The sequence below is a fragment of the Oncorhynchus mykiss genome, chromosome 7 (genome assembly GCF_013265735.2).
Source record: "Oncorhynchus mykiss isolate Arlee chromosome 7, USDA_OmykA_1.1, whole genome shotgun sequence".
NCBI lineage: Eukaryota > Metazoa > Chordata > Actinopteri > Salmoniformes > Salmonidae > Oncorhynchus > Oncorhynchus mykiss.
Genome location: NC_048571.1, coordinates 66246042 through 66267331, shown reverse-complemented (window position 1 = coordinate 66267331; position 21290 = coordinate 66246042). Strand labels below are relative to the sequence as shown.

The following is a 21290-nucleotide window of genomic DNA, read 5'->3' as shown; positions in this document are numbered from 1 at the left end:
AGTAAGGAACTCAATTATCAGCTTCCATTCAGAAAGTTGTGTGCTCACTATTAGTAAGGGGAGACGGGGAAATTGTTACAAAAGTCTTTAGATCTATTATAGACATGTTGGCGAACCTATTGGACATAGGCCTTCGGTGTGTGACTGGCTCTTGATGATAAAAGGACAGCAACCGTAATTCCAGAAATCATGTAGGAGAGTGCACTTTTTGTAAAACACAAAAGGGCTAGTGGCTATAAACAGGTATATGCCCGATACACACTTTTTTTCAGTGGGCATTGCGTATACTTACTTCTTAATCCCTTCTGTTGTGTATCAAAGTAGTGTAGTGGAGGTATACGACATATTAATGATGTAGTACAATAGCGAAATCATGCACAACGTAGCCTACACATTCGCAAAACACGTCAAATATATTCACATGCGCACAGCACACACAGCCTAGTTTCAGCATTATATTATCTGCAGGCAGCAAGAGCGTGTAGCTCTCAACTGGTTGTCACATGGAGCAGCTCACAGAAGAATGACATCGGTAGCTGGTTGGTATTTCTACTTATGATACACTACACGATCAAAAGTATGTGGACACCTGCTCGAAGAACATCTCATTCCAAAATCACGGGCATTAATATGGAGTTTGTCCCCTCTTTGCTGCTACAACAGCTTCCACTCTTCTGGGAAGGTTTTCCACTAGATGTTGGAACATTGTTGTGGGGACTTGCTTCCATTCAGCTACAAGAGCATTAGTGAGGTCGGGCAATTAGGCCTGGCTCGCAGTCGGCGTTCCAATCCATCCCATGGGGTTGAGGTCAGGGCTCTGTGCAGGCCAGTCAAGTTCTTCCACACCAATCCCGACAAAACATTTCTGTATGGACCTCGCTTTGTGCACGGGGGCATTGTCATGCTGAAAGAGGAAAGGGCCTTCCCCAAACTGTTGCCACAAAGTTAGAAGCACAGAATCGTCTAGAATGTAATTGTATGCTGTAGCGTTAAGATCTCCCTTCACTTGAACTAAGGGGTCTAGCCAAAACCATGAGAAACAGCCCCATACAATCATTCCTCCCCCACCAAACTTTACAGCTGGCACTACGCATTTGAGCAGGTAGCATTCTTCTGGCATCCGCCAAACCCAGATTTGACGTCGGACCGACAGATTTTGAAGCATGATTCATCACTCCAGAGAATGCATTTCCACTGCTCCAGAGTCCAATGGCGGTGAGCTTTACACCACTCCAGGCGATGCTTGGCATTGCAAATGGTGAACTTAGGCTTGTGTGCGGCTGCTCAGCCATGGAAACCCATTTCATAAAGCTTCCGACGAATGGTTATTGTGCTGACATTGCTTCCAGAGGCAGTTTGGAACTAGGTAGTGATTGTTGCAACCTCTTATTGTTCCCCACTGTGTTTGAGTTTGTAAACATTTGTAGAGTGGCTCTGTTTGCCCTCAGCATGCATTTTTTTTCACCATTCTGAATGTTTAAAAGATCCATATGTTTTTCTGAAATATGAACACAGAAATACTGCACATTCTGAACTCTTATTGTGGTAACGATTTGACAAAATTACAGTCATGGTCTTACAGCCATTGTCATTTTCTGGGCTCGGACCGCTAGTCTCCCTCCCGGTCTCGGTCTTGACTCGGTCTCACCCCCCTCTCCGGGTCTTGGTCTTGACTCGATTCGCTCCGGTCTTGATTAGGTATTGCTTTAGGTGGTCTCGAACACAACACTGTATATTATGTCTCTTCCTTTGCCTTCTGCTTCAGGAGTACCATGCCCAGCTGGAGGAAATGCAGGTCACTATCAGACAGCTGGAAGAGGACCTGTCGGCCGCCCGGCGCCGTAGTGACCTGTACGAGTCAGAGCTTCGAGACTCCCGGAACACTAGCGAGGAACTCAAGAGGAAGGCTGTGGACTACCAGCAGAGAATCCAAAAGGTGTGTGTGTGTGTGTGTGTGTGTGTGTGTGTGTGTGTGTGTGTGTGTGTGTGTGTGTGTGTGTGTGTGTGTGTGTGTGTGTGTGTGTGTGTGTGTGTGTGTGTGTGTGTGTGTGTGAAACTGAGTAGGCCAGGAGAGGAGGTTTTTCCTGTGTTGCCACTGAAAGTAATCTACAGTTGTTGTGAACTGTGAATGCTAACATGTCTGCATGTCTCCTCAAGGCGAAGGAGCAAGGGAAGACCGAGGTAGAGGAGCTTCTTTGCAAACTGGAGAAGGTATGTTCTAATGTCATGTCCATGGATGAACTGTATTGCTGAGGAGATAATAGGCAATGTGCTCACCCATACTCTTTAAAATGGTTGGGTTCTGAATCCTCGTTTTGTAAAGTCCATAGGGAATGAAAGGGATAATATCACAAATGTATGTATTGCCTTGCACTGATGCATTTTGGCCTCCGCCTTCTTCAGCATGCAGAGATTGGGTCCCATTATTAATAGATCAATTTCACACATTGACATTAGTCAGCTAATCTTTCATACTGTTTTTCAGACCAATGCTGAACAGCAAGTGAAAATCCAGGAACTCCAAGACAAACTTTCAAAGGTACATTTTCTATTGTTTTCTTCTGACGAGACACACTATGGGAATTGCTTGAACTGATAATTAGAAATGTTGTTAGATATTTGCCAAAAAAGGTTGACCTATCCCTTTAATGGACCCAAATTAATAGTTAGTCATCAGCTGTCATCACTGTGGTCCAATAGGTACAAAGCGCTGAATAGTTTTGATGTAATGAGTCATTGACATTCACAATTGACACCAGTTGTGATAAAAAAAAATATTCTTGGCTAAATGCTCCCGAGTGGCACTGCATCTCAGTGCCAGAGGCGTCCCTACAGACCCTGGTTTGATCCCGGGTTGTATCACAACCGGCCGTGATCGGGTGTCCCATAGGGCGGCGCACATTTGGCCCAGCGTCGTCCGGGTTAGGGGAGGGTTTGGCCGGGGTAGGCCGATATTGTAAAATAAGAATTTGTTCTTAACTGACTTGCCTAGTTAAATAAAGATTAAATCCAAAAATAAAAAGCCATCTATTTGCATTGTGTCATGACCTTTGCTCGCTGTGTGTTGGAAAACTTGACATTAAAAAGTAATGAAGTCTAAGGGGCTTTGTTGTCTCCACACTCTGTTTCATTTGACCCTTGACCCCCAGGCGGTGAAAGCCAGCACAGAAGCCACAGAGCTGTTGCAGAACATCCGGCAGGCTAAAGAACGTCTGGAGCGGGAGCTGGAGCGCCTGCGAAGCAAGGCCGACCCCAGCGACACCCTCCGACGACGTCTCAGAGAGACCGAGGTACAGACTAGACAGTCATATTTGTGATTGTTTGTTTTATTGTTTGCATTGTAATATCCATGTATTTCAGTGTCGTTGACTGTCCTGTGGGTATTATTATGAACTTGAACGTTGTGTGTCCTGCAGGAGGGTAAGAAGACCCTGGAGAACCAGGTGAAGCGTCTGGAGATGGTGGAGCGGAGGGAGAACAAGCTGAAGGACGATATCCAGACCAAATCCCAGCAGATCCAGCAGATGGCTGATAAGATCCTGGTGAGAGTTGAGGGATAAAGTTCCTCTTAATACGCTGACTCCCCTCCATTCCTCTATCCCTCTCTTCCTTACCCCCTTATCCCAGAACACAGGGTAGAGTGGGCACATACACACACACACAGTCGTATACATATGCACGGTCGGATGCACACACACACACACACACACACACACACACAAACACACACACACACACACACACACACACACACACACAGGGAATACCCTGCTTGCTGCCCCATGGCACGCATACACACACATTTCTTTCTCTTGGGATGTCCCGCCTGCTGTCACAAGCCACAACAGATTCGCCGCTCACACAGGGGACATCTTTCCTTACACATTCACACTGGCTGGGCTGCACTCCAGCATGAAAGGCCACCACTACCACTGTGTCATGGACAAACAGCTCTTGCAAGCGAGTTTCTCTGTCATGAACTTAGTGACAGTGTAGATTGTGCTTTCATCATCCATACTGTGTTTCCTTTTAGGTTCATTTTGTAGTTTCTTCTTGTTATATTGTGTACATTGTGGATATTCATGGCTGTGTGTGTTTGCTGGTACAGGAGCTGGAGGAGAACCTGAGGGAGACCCAGTCCACAGCCCAGCGGATGGAGACTCACCTGGTGCAGAAGGAGAAGCTCTACGAGGACAAAATTAAGGTAGAGTGGACTTTCAGTCATCCTTGCGACCTGCATGATGAGCAGGCTGTCTTTCTATATTGAAAAGTGTGGACAAGTCAGCTTCCTGGTCACCTGGCTTTGTTGATCCCCTTCAACCAGGGGTCATGTTCAAAACGGTAGACCGTGGCAAAACAATGGTCCGGTAGTACCGCCGCATTCACTGTTTCAGTTTTTCTCCCTGCTGAACACTACCCAGGTCCTTGAGGCCCAGATGAAGGTGGACCTGGCAGACAAGGAGAGCTTGGAGTTCAGACGGGCCCACCACCAGGAAGAGGCCCGGGAGAAGTGCAAGCTCCTAAGTGAACAGAAAGCAGTAAGGACCATTTTCACAGAGATGTATATAAATAATACATTGTCAGAGAAACAAGTAGAACTCAATCTCATCAATTCTGCTCCAGCCTTATTTCTCCTGTTCAATTCAGTGATCAAACAGTGTTAAGAAACCAACATGAAACAAGGCGCTGCCGAAAAAGTTGTAACTAGCGAACTCTGCACTTTTTAACTGACTGCACTTTGAATCTAGTTGTTTAAAAATGTTCTGCACAAAGCTTTGTTGATTGTCCATACAGTAGGTGCAGGACTGTGTAGTGCCACAGTGCTTGCATTTTGGAGAGGAAAATTCTGTGCAAAGTGAACATTAATGAATTCATTCGCTTGTGTGTAAGTCGGTCAGTCGCGAGACTGTAGATAAAAGTGGAGATGAGAGCATTGAATGAAACGCATCATAAGCTGCATGTTATAGAACAGGGGCAAGCCAATTTAAGTGAGCAAGCTGAATAAAAGGGGCCATGTAGGCAGGAGCCTCAGAGATCTCTGCTACAGCTTGTGATTGTTTGAGGACAGATTCTCTGACATGTTTATGGGCTAAGTTCTGTTTGTTTTCTTTGGCGCTACGCTCAATTTGTCAATGGGAATCTTGTGGAGGTTAAAGGCTGGGATAATTTAGAGCATTCTGTTACACCGGGTCACTCTGCAAAGTCCTGGATTAAGTCTGTAATCTCATTGATGTGATAGACTTGAGTTAGCTCCCGCTAATAGGCTTTTGGACCAGAGCCAGACGACGTTTGACATTGACAGAAAGGGACTCTGGCCTGCACCTAAATGTAGCTTTAGCCTATGTATTCTATTCTTCTAGCGTTTCAATACGGCACCTACAATCAGAGCCATATGTTTAATTTATATGGCTTTTATATTTAGTCCCAGTCTGAACATATGGGTCTGGCTACAATCTTCTACCATTTCTTAAACAGTTTCAAATGTCAGTGTTTTGATGGAAGTGATGAACAATGAACCAATTTTTTTGTGTGTGATGAAAGCGTTTGGCTTCATAAATAGATAGGATCACTTTGCAGACACGTCTCAATTATTGTGATACAGTGCTGCCTTGTGACATTTTTTCACACCCGCCCTGGCACAGTTCTCAATTTATGTTCCCTTAAATTGAAAGGTAGAAATGCATTAAATGTGTTTTTTATTTCACATATTATTTAAAATATTTACATCAAAGTGTGATGCACTTCCCTTTTTTCCAGACTATCAACGCTATGGACTCCAAGATGAAGAATCTGGAACAACGGATCGCCGAGCTCTCCGAGGCCAGCAAGCTAGCCGCTAACAGTAGCATCTACACCCAGAAAAATGTGTGAGTATGGTGGCCTTCAACTGGGACTCCACACCCAACTAAACCCTCATGCCATCCCTTTAGAGAACCAAAGTTGCATATAATGCCAAATAAGTTTACTATTATCCCCAAACAATGCATTTTGGGTTGAAACCTCAATGGTATCTCTCACTCTCTCTCTCTCTCTCTCTCTCTCTCTCTCTCTCTCTCTCTCTCTCTCTCTCTCTCTCTCTCTCTCTCTCTCTCTCTGTGTGTGGCAGGAAAGCCCAGGAGGAGATGATCTCAGAGCTGAGGCAGCAGAAGTTCTATCTGGAGTCCCAGGCGGGGAAGCTGGAGGCCCAGAACGCCAAGCTGGAGGAGCACCTTGAGAAGATGAACCAGCAGGAGCTGAGCAAGAGGAGCCGTCTGCTGGAGATGGAGACCAGGCTCAGAGAGGTCAGAGTTGAAGTGAATTGAATAAACTTCATTGATCCCCAGAGGGGAAATTTGATAAATGGGAGAGGATCCAGAGGAAAGGAGAAGGGGCCCCTTGTATGGTGCAACAATAAGACTTTATTGGCTGGTTTCCTAGACACTGATTAAGCCTAGTCCTGGACTAAAAACCATGAACATCTCCATTGAAAGTGATTTCTAGGCCAGGACCAGACTTAATCAGTGTCTGAGAAACCAGCCCTAAAAGTGTTGACTTTGGCTGACATTTACACCAAGCTACTTGCATGCAACTTCAGTTGCTGTTTCAAGTGATACATCACCTCAAGCAACTTTCTCTGTTCCAAAGAAACAATTAATACTTGATTAGACCCACACCCATGTATTATAAAAACCAAAGCAAAGCGATGACCCTTTAACCTCTGACCCTTTAACCTTTGGTGTTCTAGATGGGCCTGGAGCACGATGAGCAGAAGCTGGAGATCAAGCGTCAGGTGACGGAGCTGACATTGTCGTTGCAGGAGCGGGAGTCCCAGATCAGTGGGCTGCAAGCAGCACGCCATGCCCTGGAGAGCCAGCTGCAGCAGGCCAAGACAGAGCTGGAGGACACCACCGCCGAGGCCGAGGAGGAGATCACCGCCCTCAGGGTAGGAAAGGATATGAGAGGACGTTGGCAGGACAACCAGACAAGTCAACCTGCACAGCCATACACACACATACACAACCAACCTGCCTCATGTAAATCACACCAGAGGTCAAGAATAATAATACATAATAATATATGCCATTTAGCAGATGCTTTTATCCAAAGTGACTTAGTCATGTGTGAGTACATTTCAGTCGCGGGTGGCCCCAGGAATCAAACTCATAATCCTTTTTGTTTTTTCAGGCTCACAGAGATGAAATCCAACGCAAGTTTGATGCCCTGAGAGACAGTTGCTCAGTAAGTGGAATTCCAACAAATTCTAAACGCAGGAAATGGTGGTATAGCATGTTGACTTTTTTGTGCGTTCAAGCAAAGCAATGAAACACTACTACTTATTGAGTTCTGTTCAGTTGTGTGTGTCCCCCCCCCCCCCCATCAGGTGATAACAGACCTAGAGGAGCAGCTGACCCAGCTGAGCCAGGAGAACGCCGAGCTGAACCGACAGAACTTTTACCTATCCAAGCAGCTGGATGAGGCCACGGACGAGACGGACGACCGCCTGCAGCTGGGGCAGGACGTGGACTGCCTCCGCCGCGAGGTGGCCGACCGAGAGATGCACCTCAACAACCAGAAACAGGTGACAGACTTTGCTGATTGCTCATCATTTGTTCTCTCTAACTTCCTGAATGTTTGTTGAATGTTTGTGATACTACGTTCAATGACTGAAGAACAGATGTACCTGGGGCTGGGAGATATGGCCAAAATATCATATCATGGTATTTTTCACATTTTTTACAGTATTTTGTGTTTTAGATTAACAAAAGTTCTGAATGTACTTTATGACCCTAGGGTGGCAACACATATTCTAAGTAATTTCAATGGGTCTTTCTCCATTCTGATTGTTTTATACTGTTCAATTCAACCTAAAATCATTTCCTGCATTTCCATACATTTCTGCATTTCCTGCACTCATTTCAGATCATTTCCACACTGCCACGATATGGACAAAATACTAGGCCTTATTTTTAACCAAATGTTGCAATTGCGATTTAGACCAAAACACTTGGGTGAACTTTTGGAATCATGGAAATATAATGTTTATTATAATTATATAGTTAGAACATAAATAATAGTGGGCACTTTGAATACAGTGTTGCTTGACATATGAATGAATGAAAATGCCATGGACGAGTTATTGTGACAGGGTAGGAACCAAAGTGATGTTCCGTATTAGGTAGCTACGTTTGCTTACAAACTAATATTGTAAGTATGGAACGCTTGTGGATTTGTAATAAGATCAAATTGGAAACAACATTGTTGCATGTGCTGCATTGACCATGCAGACTGAATGAAAGTGTCTCGTTGTCAAGCAACAACAAATGCGCTCCAAGAGTGACAGGGGGTGGGACTCGGTCTCGAGAGAGAGCGAGAGAGAGAGAGAGTTTTAAATCATCTTTATTGGGTCTGAGAGCACACAACACATAAATACTCATACAAAACCATAGTTACACATCAATTAAAAACACAACTCCAAGTCCTCCTCCCCAGTAACTAAACACAACAACCTCTGAATACCCCATATACTCATAAACAGATCAATATTGTTGACAAGTTTATAATAGGTAAACTCAACCCTCAGTCTCACTGCCAACATTCCCTCCAGCATTCCAACCACATCCACAGACCCCTGTCCACGAATACTGTTCTTTCGGGTCTTCCATATCGCAAATTTTGCTGCCCCTAACACAAAATTAAGCAACACAACTACACCCTTTTGACTGAACCTGTACTTTGGCCCGAATATGTACAGTTGGGAAGAGAAAACCTCTCCCAACACTGAGAACCAATTAGTGATCAGGTCAATCATCCCGACCAACCTGGGACACTGTAAAAACAGATGTACCAGAGTTTCAGACTCAGCACAGAATGGACACCCCTCCCCAACAGTAGGATCCAGGTGTACCAGATGCATGTTGGTGGCTATGGCTCCATGTATTATCCTCCATTGGAGGTCAGCTGTCCTCTTATCAATAGGCAGTTTGTATAATGATCGCCAACATCCTTTTGGGGAGGCACCTGGACCAAGCACACCCGCCCACCTCGTCGATTTTACCCCTTCCAGGGAAGAGGCATGGGACACCTTTACACATATTCTGTACATGGCCTTCTTTCCCACCACCTTGAACTCCCCCAGCTCTGGGGTATCGAAGGAAAGCAGCATCCCCACATCCTCCTCGAATGCCCCCATCGCAGCACTAACAATCAGTGCAGGGAACATATAATCCAGACCCTCCTTCCACCGATCAGAATTGGAAATGTCAGTCACAAACTGCAGATGAAGCACTGGCAAGGAGTCGCAGACCTCAGCGACGACCTTCCTCAGTAGGCGAGATAATCGGATCCCTGCTCTTTCTCCCAGCTTCTCCAACGACCTGCTCCTGCTCTGCATCATATGACCCAGCTTGGTACACCCCACGCTTAACAGGCATGAACGCAGGCTGGCTGAACCCAGAGCACGGGACTGGATGGCAGTGTTATAAAAAAGAGGCTCTTCAAAAAGCCACATTCCTGGTGGCGTGCAGACCTTACGGGATTTGGCAAGAACCCTCCAAACCTGCATAACAGACTGATAAAATGGAGTCAGGCCAGGCAACTCACCCCCCTCCAGCTTTAAGAGGAAAAGGTGCTTGTCTAAGCCCAAACAGCCCGCTCTCCTCATCAGTGTGTAGGCTGTGTCAACCCAGCTAGAACCGTCACTGTACAACAGTCTCTGGGCTGCATGAAGCCGGAAAGCCATCATTCAAGAGGAAATGTTCACCAATCCTTGCCCACCCTCGTGCAGTGGAAGGTACAGGGCTGCAGCTTTAATCCAGTGTTGTCCAGACCAGAAGAAATTGACAAGGGTCCTCTGAAGCTCTTGTATCAGACCCTTTGGTGGCTGCAAAATCATTAGTCTGTGCCACAGGGTAGAGGCAGCAAGATTATTAGCTACCAGTACCCTTCCCCTATAAGACAGCTGGGGCAGCAACCATTTCCATCGTGACAGTCTGGCACACACCTTCTCCACTACACCCTCCCAGTTCTTTTTCTGAAAGACATCAGAGCCTAGAAAAAAAACACTGTCTTCATCCCATCACTTCCCCACTGAAGCCACCCTGGTAACCGTGGAGCGGACCCCATCTGAAGCTGAACTGCCCACAGCGCTTCACTCTTTCCCCAATTGACTCTAGCTGAGGAGGCCCCCTCATACACCTTTAAAGCGTTTGAGAGAACCTTAACATCCTCACCCCCTGTAATAAAAACTGTCACGTCATCTGCATACGCAGACAGTGCTATAGTCGGACCCTTCATTACACCTGGCACAGAGAAACCAGTAAGCTTCGCTCTTAAAAAACAAAGCATTAGTTCAATCGCCAGACTATATAACTGCCTGCCTGATGCCCCTTTGGACAGGGATAGGGCAACTCAAACCACCCCCCACCTTCACCATACACGAGGCCCCAGCATACAGTAAATTCATCCAAGACAAAATAACATCCCCAAACCCAAAGGCTTTCATCGTTTTAAACAAGTACTGGTGGTCCACACAATCAAAAGCCTTCTCCTGATCCAAAGAAAGTAAACCCACATTTACATCAGACAGTTTACAAATGTCTAAAATATCTCTTATCAGAAACAAGTTGTCAACGATAGAGCAATCAGGTACACAGTAGGACTGGTCCTTGTGGATCAACAATCCCAGATACTCTTTCAACCTGTTTGAGAGACATTTAGAAACAATTTTGTATTCTGCGCACAGCAAAGCAACAGTTCTCCAATTTTTTATGAGAGCCAAATCCCCCTTTTTTGGCAACAGTGAAAGCACCGCACGTTGACAGGATACAGGAAGAGAACCCTCATGAAAGGATTCACACACCACTTCATAAAAATCCTCCCCAATAGACCCCCAAAAGTGCTTATAAAACTCAGATGGTAAACCATCGATGCCTGTTGAAAGCTGCATAACTGCTTTGGACAGCTCTTGCAGTGTAATGTCAATGAGTCCAATGCGACTCTCTGCTCAGGTCCCAATTGAGGAAGACCGTGTAACAACTGTTCAGTACACAGAGAGTCACAATCCTCGCATTTCACTGTCATCCGTGGTCACCTTCCCATCAGGGAGAAGGCAGGCCATCTGTTTACGTTGCAATGTCGACTGTCCTAGGTTTTTTTTTAAGCGCTAGGAGCATCCATATCCTTGAGGGAAGCGAAATGAGACCTAATCAAGGAACCATTCACTCTTTCATGCAGAAACGACCTCAGTTTATGTCTCTTGTCCTGTAAGTTCATGACTAGTCCAGGGTCGTTCTGAGTGAGCAGCTTCAATTCAGTAGACTTGTTCAAGGGCTTTGATAGTCTCTTTAACTTCAATTTGAGACAGAGCAGTATAATGTTGACAAAATACTCGTATTTGGGCCTTCCCAACCTCCCACCATTGTCTCAAGGACTCAAAATTCCCTTTTGTAACCCTCCATTTTTCCCAAAACAACAAAAACCTGTCACAAAACATGACATCATGTAACAATTTAACATTCAAATACCAGTAAGGTGATGACCTTCGTGGACAGGACAAGTGAATATCAACAGTAACAATATGATGATCAGAGAAACCCACAGGAGTAATGGCACACTTTCCAACCCTACTACAGTATTGCTCAGATACATACAACCTTTTAGCCATGTGTACTGCCTAACTTTTGCATTCCTTACTCTCCACACACCAGAAAGCTCAAACTCAGTTAATAGGCCAGGCATGCAAGTGGCTGACTGCAGGTGAGGTTCTTCAGCGGTGCGATCAACAGTAAAATCCACTGTACAGTTCCAGTCACCCCCTAAAACCATACACCCCTCTTGATCACACTGTCTTAATGTTTGCTTTATTTGATCAAATACAGCAATACGCTCTGTACCCTCATTAAGAGCATAAACATACAAAATAAAAAATTAAAAAACATAACATCCACCTTGACCAATAAAACTCGACCCTTGACAATCTCTGTTGTAGATACCACAGTCCCCCCTAAATCTGAGGAAAACAAGATGGCCACCCCAGCACTGAAATTAGTACCATAACTGAGTATATGCTTCCCCTCCCACCACAAACCCCAGTCAACCTCATTTTCCTCATCACTATGTGTCTCCTGTAGGAAAATTACATTAAGCCTTTTCTGTTGTATTACTTCTAATACCCAAGCCCTCTTATTCCTGTCCCTTCCCCCATTAATATTGAGAGACCTACCCTTAGTACCTCCATATAGAAAAAAGAAAAGCAGAAGAAACCACAGAGAAACCAAAGAGAAAAGACACCCTATGAAGCATGATCATCATCATTGTTTTAATCTTCTCTTATTAACCTGACCAGATTTCCCACCACATTTTGCTGCTGCAACAGCAGTAACAAATTTCCTCAAGCAAAACCGCTTCTTCTCACTCAATTGGTCTAACCCCACCGTCTTCTGTAACATCACAGCTGACCTCACAAACTTATCAACATCAAAATAATCTGCCAATTTGACAGATTTCCTAAAAGTCTGATCCAGAAAACCATTTACCTTCTCTAGATCGTAAATTGAGTCCTCACCAGCTGCTATCATATCAAAAGAGATATCCATATCCTTCTCCTGATCCTCCTCAGCTGAGGCCACAGACAACTGACTCCCCTCTACCACATCCCTTTCAACACTCCCCACTTGCACCCCATCACTCGTACCAGGCATCTCCTCCACTACCTGGGAGACTAGCCCCACCTGAACCTCATTACTCGTAGTGGGCATCTCCTCCACTACCTGGGAGCCTAGCTCCACATGAACCCCCTCCTGTACCCCATTACTCGTAATGGGCATCTCCTCCACTCCCTGGGAGCATAGCTCCACATGAACCCCCTCCTGTACCCCATTACTCGCAGTGGGCATCTCCTCCACTACCTGGGAGCCTAGCTCCACACGAACCCCCTCCTTTACCCCAGCACTCGTACTGGGCACCTGCTCACCAGTCTGAGGAACTGGCTCTTCAGATACATCCTTACCTTCTACAACAATACTTTTCTGCTGCATAACATTTCCCTCTAATACAAGTTGCAACTCTGTGCCCTCAACACTGATAACTTGTTCCTCAGCAACAGGTGCTTGTGGCTGTTCTACCGCTGTCGGTCCACCTCTCCCTACATTAGTGGGCCCAAGGCCTTCTCCCTTTTCGGGCAAGCATGTCGCTTATGGCCAACATCACCACACTCAAAACACCGTTGACTACCCGTACTAGCATAAGCCATATACAGTCTATTGTTATACTTGATTTTAAACGATAACTCTAAAGTCTGCTCCGGTGAGTCCAAAAACAGAAACACCTGTCGCCGAAATGACATAACCTGTTTCAACGCCGGGTGTTTGCAACCCAACGGGACAACCTTAATTGAACAGTTCTAGAAGGTAAAGTAACAACCCAAACCGGTCCATGCATCAATAACGGTATATAGTAATTAACGGGAGACCGCCCAGCCCTAGCTGGGCTTGAGATGTATACAGACTCAGCATAGGAAGCAACAAGTAAATCAGGTCGTTATTGCGAAAGAGATTGTGTTCTCAATGATTTACCTGGTTAAATAAAAACAAAATAAAACAAGTGACTGGTGTGCCTGTAGAACATTGAGACTCTGAAGACGACATGCAGCATGCTGGAGGAACAGGTTGTGGAGCTGGAGAGTCTGAATGATGAGCTGCTGGAGAAGGAGAGACAGTGGGAGGCCTGGAGGGGAGCCCTGGAGGACGAGAAGAATCAGGCCGAGAGGAGGACCCGAGACATGCGACGCCTGATGGACAACGAGAAGCAGAACAGGCAGATACACACACGCACGCCGGGTATCATACACACACATGAGCAGGCATTATACGCACAAGCGTTAATATGTACACAAATTCACATGTGTCATACACACCCATACCATCATACATACAGACACCCATACATAGTACATACACACGTGCTCATGTCATATTGACATTCGCAAAGGCCAGCACACAAAACACACACTGCCATCTCACAGACTAATCATACAAACATAGCTTCCTACCAACACACAGCTGTGCACACACGGTGAATTTTATGTTTGTGTGCTCAGGCTGCGTGCAGACCAGCGCAGTACCGAGTCTCGCCAGGCAGTGGAGCTAGCTGTCAGGGAGCACAAGGCAGAGATCGTGTCTCTGCAGCAAGCTCTGAAAGAACAGAGACTGAAGGCTGAGAGTCTCTCTGATACGGTGAGTCTTGTGTAGAGCGTGACACTAGCAACGGCAGGTTTGTTGGTTTGATTCCTGTTGGGGTCAAATATACAAAAATAAATATGCAATGTAAGGCACTTGGATAAAAATGTCTGCTAAATGGCATGTTATATTATTATGATTATTTTACACATATTTTGAATCTGAATGTTTATTGTCAGCTGAATGACCTGGAGAAGAAGCACGCCATGCTGGAGATGAACGCCCGCACCCTGCAGCAGAAACTGGAGACCGAGAGGGAGCTGAAGCAGAGGCTAATGGATGAGGTAGAAAGTACCCCACAATGCTCATCTAGGATAAGTTTAGCCTTTTAAATCATAATGAATAAGGTGACATGGACATAGGGGGGCTGATGATCCTAGATCACCTGTACTCTGAAACCTTTTGTGAAGACGAGCCCCATTGAGATAGGACTGTAAAATAAAGAGTTAACAAAATAGCTTTTAGCTTGTCTTGGAATGTGTTTGTGTGGTGATCTGCCCACCACAGCAAGGCAAGCTGCAGCAGCAGATGGACCTACAGAAGAGCCACATCTTCCGTCTGACCCAGGGCCTGCAGGATGCTCTGGACCAGACTGACCTGCTGAAGACTGAGAGGACTGACCTGGAGTACCAGCTGGAGAACATTCAGGTGACATTACGCTCACTCCCACTTAGACTGTTATTACACTGCGAAGCTGAGCTGTACTGGCCTGGTCTGGGAGGTATTCATTACGCACCGAACGTACTGAAACAGGGAAGGACTACGTGGTCTTCTCCAATAAGAAACGCTCATTTTCGTTTTCTGTGGCAAAACACTTTGAAAACTTTTCTGTTGTGTTCCCAAATGAATATGACCCAGATTACGCACACATCCGCCATAGTTGCTGGAACGCAGCTGCTACAGCTAGTTCAGTTTGAGATGTTAGCTGGTACTCTTATATTGAGGCTGATTCTGAGATGTTGCTCCTCTCCCACCACACACAGGCTGTCTATTCTCATGAGAAAGTCAAGATGGAGGGCACCATTTCTCAGCAGACCAAACTGATTGACTTTCTACAGGCCAAAGTGGACCTGCCCACCAAGAAAAAGAAGGTGAAAGAACTTAGTGCTGGAAATGTGGTAAATGGCAGAGTCTGTATAGAAGCAGATATTTATTTTTCTTCCAGAGGTCACTGACTACACACAGCTTTTTCATTTATTGTGGTCCTGTGTAGCTCAGTTGGTAGAGAGAGTATGGCATTTGCAATGCCAGGGTTGTGTGTTCGATTCCCATGGGGGACCAGTAGGAACAAATCTGAAAATGTATGCACTCACTACTGTAGGTCACTCTGGATAAGAGCAACTGCTAAATGACTCAAATGTAAAAAATAAAAAGTAAGTTATGTCAATGAGAATGAGAATGAAAACAGAGACAATACATTGTAATGTTACTATGTGTGAGAGTGATGCTAACTCTTTCTGAAGCTCCGTCTAACTCTCTCTTTCTCCTGCCAGGGTATCTTTGGGCGTCGTCGTGAGGAGCTGGGGCCCAATGGGAACGGAGCTGGGGGATCTGGGGCCCAGGCTCAGCCGGCGCTGCCCATGCAGTACAATGACATGAAGGTGGCCCTGGAGAAGGAGAGGACACGCTGCTCAGACCTGGAGGAGGCTCTGCAGAAGATGAGGATAGAGCTGAGATCACTAAGAGAAGAGGGTAAGAGTGGTGTCGCCAACAACCTATTGCAGGATCTAGACCCATATTCATAAAGCCTCTCAGAGCAGGAGTGCTAATCTAGGATCATATTCCCCCCTGTCCATGCTATATTATTCATTGTGATCTAAAAGGCTAAACTGATCCTAGATTAGCACTCTTACTGTGAGTTGTTAGGGAATATATGCCCTGATGGTTGTCATAGTGTTTGGTTCAAATCCTGGACTGTATTCTGTCCTTTCGTTGAACTTCTCACTGATCTAACATAATATTGGGGAGAGCAGTCCAGTGGAAAGATGTCTTAATTCAGGGAAGTGAGAATACGTTTTTGAAGTATTTGAACACGGTCATTGTATATTGATGATGGGGACATGAAGCAACATTTCTGGTGTGTCGAAGTGTACCAGATATGTACCCAAAGGCTAACGTTTCCCCTGCCTTCCTCCCTGGGGGTGGCGGGTAGCCTGGCGGGTAGGAGTGTTGGGCCCGTAACCGAAAGGTTGCTGGATCGAATCCCCGGACTGACAAGGTAAACATTTGTCATTCTGCCCCTGAGCAAGGCAGTTAACCCAATGTTCCCCGGGCACCGTGGATGTCGATTAAGGCAGCCCTCCGCACTTCTCTGATTCAGAGGGGTTGGGTTAAATGCAGAAGACCCATTTCCTTTGAACACATTGTTGTACAACTGATTAGGTGTTACCCTTTCCCCCCCAGCGGCCCATTTCAAAGCCCCAGAGCATGCTCCGGCCACGCCTGCCTCTGCCCGCCAGCAGATACTCATGTCAGCCATCGTCAAGTCCCCTGAGCTCCAGCCAAACCCCAGCATTCTACTGGCACCATCCAGCTCTGCCCGCTGCAAGGAGAGCTCCACGCCCGAGGGTAAGTCCTACAGCCCCTGCTCTCTCTCTCGCTCTAATTTTCTTGCTCTCCTTGCTATCTTTTGCTGTCATCTAGCCACTTTTAGAACTCTTTTTTTCTCCCTCTTATTCTGCTCACAGAGAAGCGAAGAGTAACTTTTGAAAGTAAGTGTATTCCCAGTTTGAAAATGTTATTTGAAGAGGTCACCATCTTCCACCTCATTGTGCTTGTGTTCATCTCCTCACTGCAACTGGTTCATGGGGCACATTTACAACGCTAGCCTACTTCTGAGGTGCATGTGATGCAGGGTTTCCATTAGCCGGTAAATGCTGTCTTTTAGCCCGAAACATTTTTTTTAAGCAAATAAATACAATTGTTGCCAGCCAAATTGTCCTAAAAAAAATCCATTGCAAAAGAATGCTTTTTATTAATTGATGGAAATACCAGTAGATGGGCTTCAACTTCAAAAGCAAATATGCTTCATAGGCTAATAAATCATCAAGCTGCTTGGAAATTAGTGTCTGGTGTGTGTTTCTATTTTTACTCACACAAAAGACATAAGGTCCTCATAAGGGACTTCAGCTAAGTGTACTGGGAAAAATTCACGAAGATTGTGTTGATTATCCATGTTTCTAGTGTGAGGGGATTCTTTCTCCAAAACAGAGTAAAGACTGCCTCAAGATCACGCCTTCTTGAGGACAAAGTAACGTGGCTGATGCGCATCGCAGGGTGCTCCAAGGAGTTGGACAGTTTTGACTTCCCAACAGCAGCGGCTCACTTTGAGCAGGTCATCGTCTGCCGCAAACGCAAGTAAATTAGAGGCAAATTCTTGTATTCGTCAGGCCCGATCCTAGAAGTTCTACTGCCACCCTAAGCAAGATCAACATATGCCGCCTCTGTGTCATGTAGTATATTAGGTTTTGGGCCAGCAATGCATGTTAATAGTATGAAGATTGGAATGGATTGATAGACTAGAGTAATGATGTGTATCATGCGCAATTGGTGCACTTCAGTTGAGCTAATTCAGTAACATTTGGAAACAACACATCGTTGCCAACTATTCACATCGGAGAGTTGAAGTCACCAGGCACAGAGTTGTTATCAATAAGCCACGTATATTACACAAGTCATGACCCCGCGATAATTCAAATTACAATAAGCATAACATTAACATCATCCATAAGAACTGTAAGAGGGAGATATTTTCTGATCTTGAAAAAGGCATGGTGGGGGCCTCGTTTCACAGGAGCATTGTAAAATAAGCTTTCTCTCAATGAACCAGCCTTAACGAATTTTGTTTATTTACATATCGAATTTGATTGTCGAACATCAGTTTGATAATATCTCTTTCCACTGCTGTGGCGCTGAACTGCAGTGGGAGTGTGACTGGCCGACCCGGTCATGGCTATCTAAGGGTCGTGCCTTTGTTAAACAAATTTCAAAAGTTTTTTTTGTGTGTGTACATTTTAGCTAACCCTAACCACAACCCTTTACCTAACCTTAACCTAATTATCATAGTCTGCTACATTAATTCTCCTAACCTGCTGCGTAAATTCTCCTAACCTGCTACAAAAAGTCAAATATGACATGAATGCTGGATCCCTACTCGCCATGACCTTGTCACGTTCTGACCTCGATTTCCTTTGTTTTGTATTTATTTAGTATGGTCAGGGCGTGAGTTGGGTGGGCAGTCTATGTTTGTTTTTCTATGTTTTGGGGCAGTTCTATGTTTTCGGCCTAGTATGGTTCTCAATCAGAGGCAGGTGTCATTAGTTGTCTCTGATTGAGAATCATACTTAGGTAGCCTGGGTTTCACTGTGTGTTTGTGGGTGATTGTTCCTGTCTTTGTGTTTGCACCAGATAGGGCTGTTTTGAGTTCTCACGTTTCTTGTTTTCGTTAGTTTGTTCATGTATCGTGTCTTCATTAAAATACAATGAACAACCACCACGCTGCTTTTTGGTCCGCTTCTACTTCACAACAAGAGAACCGTTACAGAATCACCCACCACAACAGGACCAAGCGGTGTGGTAATGGGCAACGGAAAAAGCAGCAGCAGGAGCAGCGCGAGGAGGTATGGACATGGGAGGAAGAATTAGACGGAAGAGGACCCTGGGCTCAGCCAGGAGAATATCGCCGTCCCAAAGAAGAACTGGAGGCGGCGAAAGCGGAGAGGCGCTGGTATGAGGAGGCAGCGCGGCGTCGTGGATGGAAGCCCGGGAGTCAGCCCCAAAAATTTCTTGGGGGGGGACTAACAGGGAGTATGGCTACGCCAGGTAGGAGACCTGAGCCAACTTCCTGTGGTTACCGCGGGGCTGGAGAGACCGGGCAGGCACCGTGTTATGCTGTGGAGCGCACGGTGTCCCCAGTGCGGGTGCACAGCCCGGTGCGGTACATTCCAGCTCCGCGTATCGGCCGGGCTAGAGTGAGCATCGAGCCAAGTGCCATGAAGCCGGCTCTACGCATCTGGTCTCCAGTGCGTCTCCTTGGGCCGGCTTACATGGCACCAGCCTTGCGCACGGTGTCCCCGGTTCGCCTGCATAGCCCAGTGCGGGCTATTCCACCTCGCCGCACTGGCAGGGCGACCGGGACCATTCAACCGGGTAAGGTTGGGCAGGTTCGGTGCTCAAGAGCTCCAGTGCGCCTGCACGGCCCGGTCTATCCGTCACCACCTCCACACACCAGCCCTCCGGTGGCAGCTCCCCGTACCAGGCTGTCTCTCCGGCCCATCCTTGCAGGGGCTCTCTCCTCTCCAGCGCTGCCGGAGTCTCCCGCCTCTCCGGCGCTACCAGAGCCTTCCTCCTCTCCAGCGCTGCCGGAGTCTCCCACCTGTTCGGCGCTAGGAGAGCTACTCAGCCCAGCGTTGCCGGAGCTTCCCGTCTGCCCAGCGCCGCCAGCGCCGCCCGTCTGCCCAACGCCGCCAGCGCCGCCCGTCTGCCCAGCGCCGCCAGCGCCGCCCGTCTGCCCAGCGCCGCCAGTGCCGCCCGTCTGCCCAGTGCCACCCGTCTGCCCAGCGCCGCCAGTGCCGCCCGTCTGCCCAGCGCCGCCAGTGCCGCCCGTCTGCCCAGCGCCGCCAGTGCCGCCCGTCTGCCCTGCGCCGCCAGTGCCGCCCGTCAGCCAGGGGCCGCCAGTGCCGCCCGTCAGCCAGGGGCCGCCAGTGCCGCCCGTCAGCCAGGGGCCGCCAGTGCCGCCCGTCAGCCAGGGGCCGCCAGTGCCGCCCGTCAGCCAGGGGCCGCCAGTGCCGCCAGTCAGCCAGGGGCCGCCAGTGCCGCCAGTCAGCCAGGGGCCGCCAGTGCCGCCAGTCAGCCAGGGGCCGCCAGTGCCGCCAGTCAGCCAGGGGCCGCCAGTGCCGCCAGTCAACCAGGGGCCGCCAGTCAGCCCAGCACCAGCGCCGCCAGTCAACCAGGGGCCGCCAGTGCCGCCAGTCAGCCAGGGGCCGCCAGTGCCGCCAGTCAGCCAGGGGCCGCTAGAGCCCCTCCGCCCGGAGCAGCTGTCCCTCTGTCCCGAGCAGCTGTCCCTCTGTCCCGAGCAGCTGTCCCTCTGTCCCGAGCAGCTGTCCCTCTGTCCCGAGCAGCTGTCCCTCTGTCCCGAGAAGCTGCCCCTCTGTCCCAAGCAGCCCCTCTGTCCAGTGGGGTCATTGAGAGGGGTGGGCATGGTGAGTAAGCCACGGAGGCGGACAATAAGGCGGACTAAGACAATGGCGAAGTGGGGTCCGCGTCCCGCGCCAGAGCCACCACCGCGGACAGACGCCCACCCAGACCCTCCCCTATAGGTCAAGGTTTTGCGGCCGGAGTCCGCACCTTTGGGGGGGGGGGGGTACTGTCACGTTCTGACCTCGATTTCCTTTGTTTTGTATTTATTTAGTATGGTCAGGGCGTGAGTTGGGTGGGCAGTCTATGTTTGTTTTTCTATGTTTTGGGGCAGTTCTATGTTTTCGGCCTAGTATGGTTCTCAATCAGAGGCAGGTGTCATTAGTTGTCTCTGATTGAGAATCATACTTAGGTAGCCTGGGTTTCACTGTGTGTTTGTGGGTGATTGTTCCTGTCTTTGTGTTTGCACCAGATAGGGCTGTTTTGAGTTCTCACGTTTCTTGTTTTCGTTAGTTTGTTCATGTATCGTGTCTTCATTAAAATACAATGAACAACCACCACGCTGCTTTTTGGGCCGCTTCTACTTCACAACAAGAGAACCGTTACAGACCTGCTGGTCCAGGTGTTTTTAGACAACCATATTGTGTTATTTATTAGGCCTAAATCAAATGTTCATGACTAATCTAAATTAAATTAGAGAGCCCTAGATTGTAATTGAAAAAAGCTGTTTATTTATTAATGACAATTTCATACAAATAGCCTATAGGGTTGTTCGCAAATTATATTAAATAAATATAATATTTTGAAGTTGGGTTTTATTACTATGTTTTTTAAAATGTTATATACACAACCGTTCAAAAGTTTGGGGTCACTTAGAAATGTCCTTGTTTTTGAAAGAAAAGCACATTTTTATTCATTAAAATAACATCAAATTGATCAGAA

General features: G+C 47.1%; 1 protein-coding gene across 3 annotated transcripts in view; it reads left to right on the top strand.

Annotated features, from left to right (window-relative positions):
- Positions 1 to 21290, top strand: part of LOC110528298 (citron Rho-interacting kinase-like) — a 52042-nt gene that overhangs the window by 8302 nt on the left and 22450 nt on the right. For all 3 annotated transcript variants that reach the window (XM_036983879.1, XM_021610246.2, XM_036983880.1), the window contains exons 5-24: positions 1766 to 1936; positions 2158 to 2211; positions 2486 to 2539; positions 3150 to 3290; positions 3417 to 3542; positions 4109 to 4204; positions 4422 to 4538; positions 5758 to 5867; positions 6107 to 6281; positions 6725 to 6922; positions 7165 to 7218; positions 7361 to 7558; positions 13598 to 13791; positions 14075 to 14210; positions 14393 to 14497; positions 14721 to 14861; positions 15197 to 15304; positions 15707 to 15905; positions 16617 to 16781; positions 16901 to 16924. In XM_036983879.1, the coding sequence (XP_036839774.1) occupies positions 1766 to 1936; positions 2158 to 2211; positions 2486 to 2539; positions 3150 to 3290; positions 3417 to 3542; positions 4109 to 4204; positions 4422 to 4538; positions 5758 to 5867; positions 6107 to 6281; positions 6725 to 6922; positions 7165 to 7218; positions 7361 to 7558; positions 13598 to 13791; positions 14075 to 14210; positions 14393 to 14497; positions 14721 to 14861; positions 15197 to 15304; positions 15707 to 15905; positions 16617 to 16781; positions 16901 to 16924 (2566 nt within the window). The remainder of the gene's footprint in view (positions 1 to 1765; positions 1937 to 2157; positions 2212 to 2485; positions 2540 to 3149; positions 3291 to 3416; positions 3543 to 4108; positions 4205 to 4421; positions 4539 to 5757; positions 5868 to 6106; positions 6282 to 6724; positions 6923 to 7164; positions 7219 to 7360; positions 7559 to 13597; positions 13792 to 14074; positions 14211 to 14392; positions 14498 to 14720; positions 14862 to 15196; positions 15305 to 15706; positions 15906 to 16616; positions 16782 to 16900; positions 16925 to 21290) is intronic.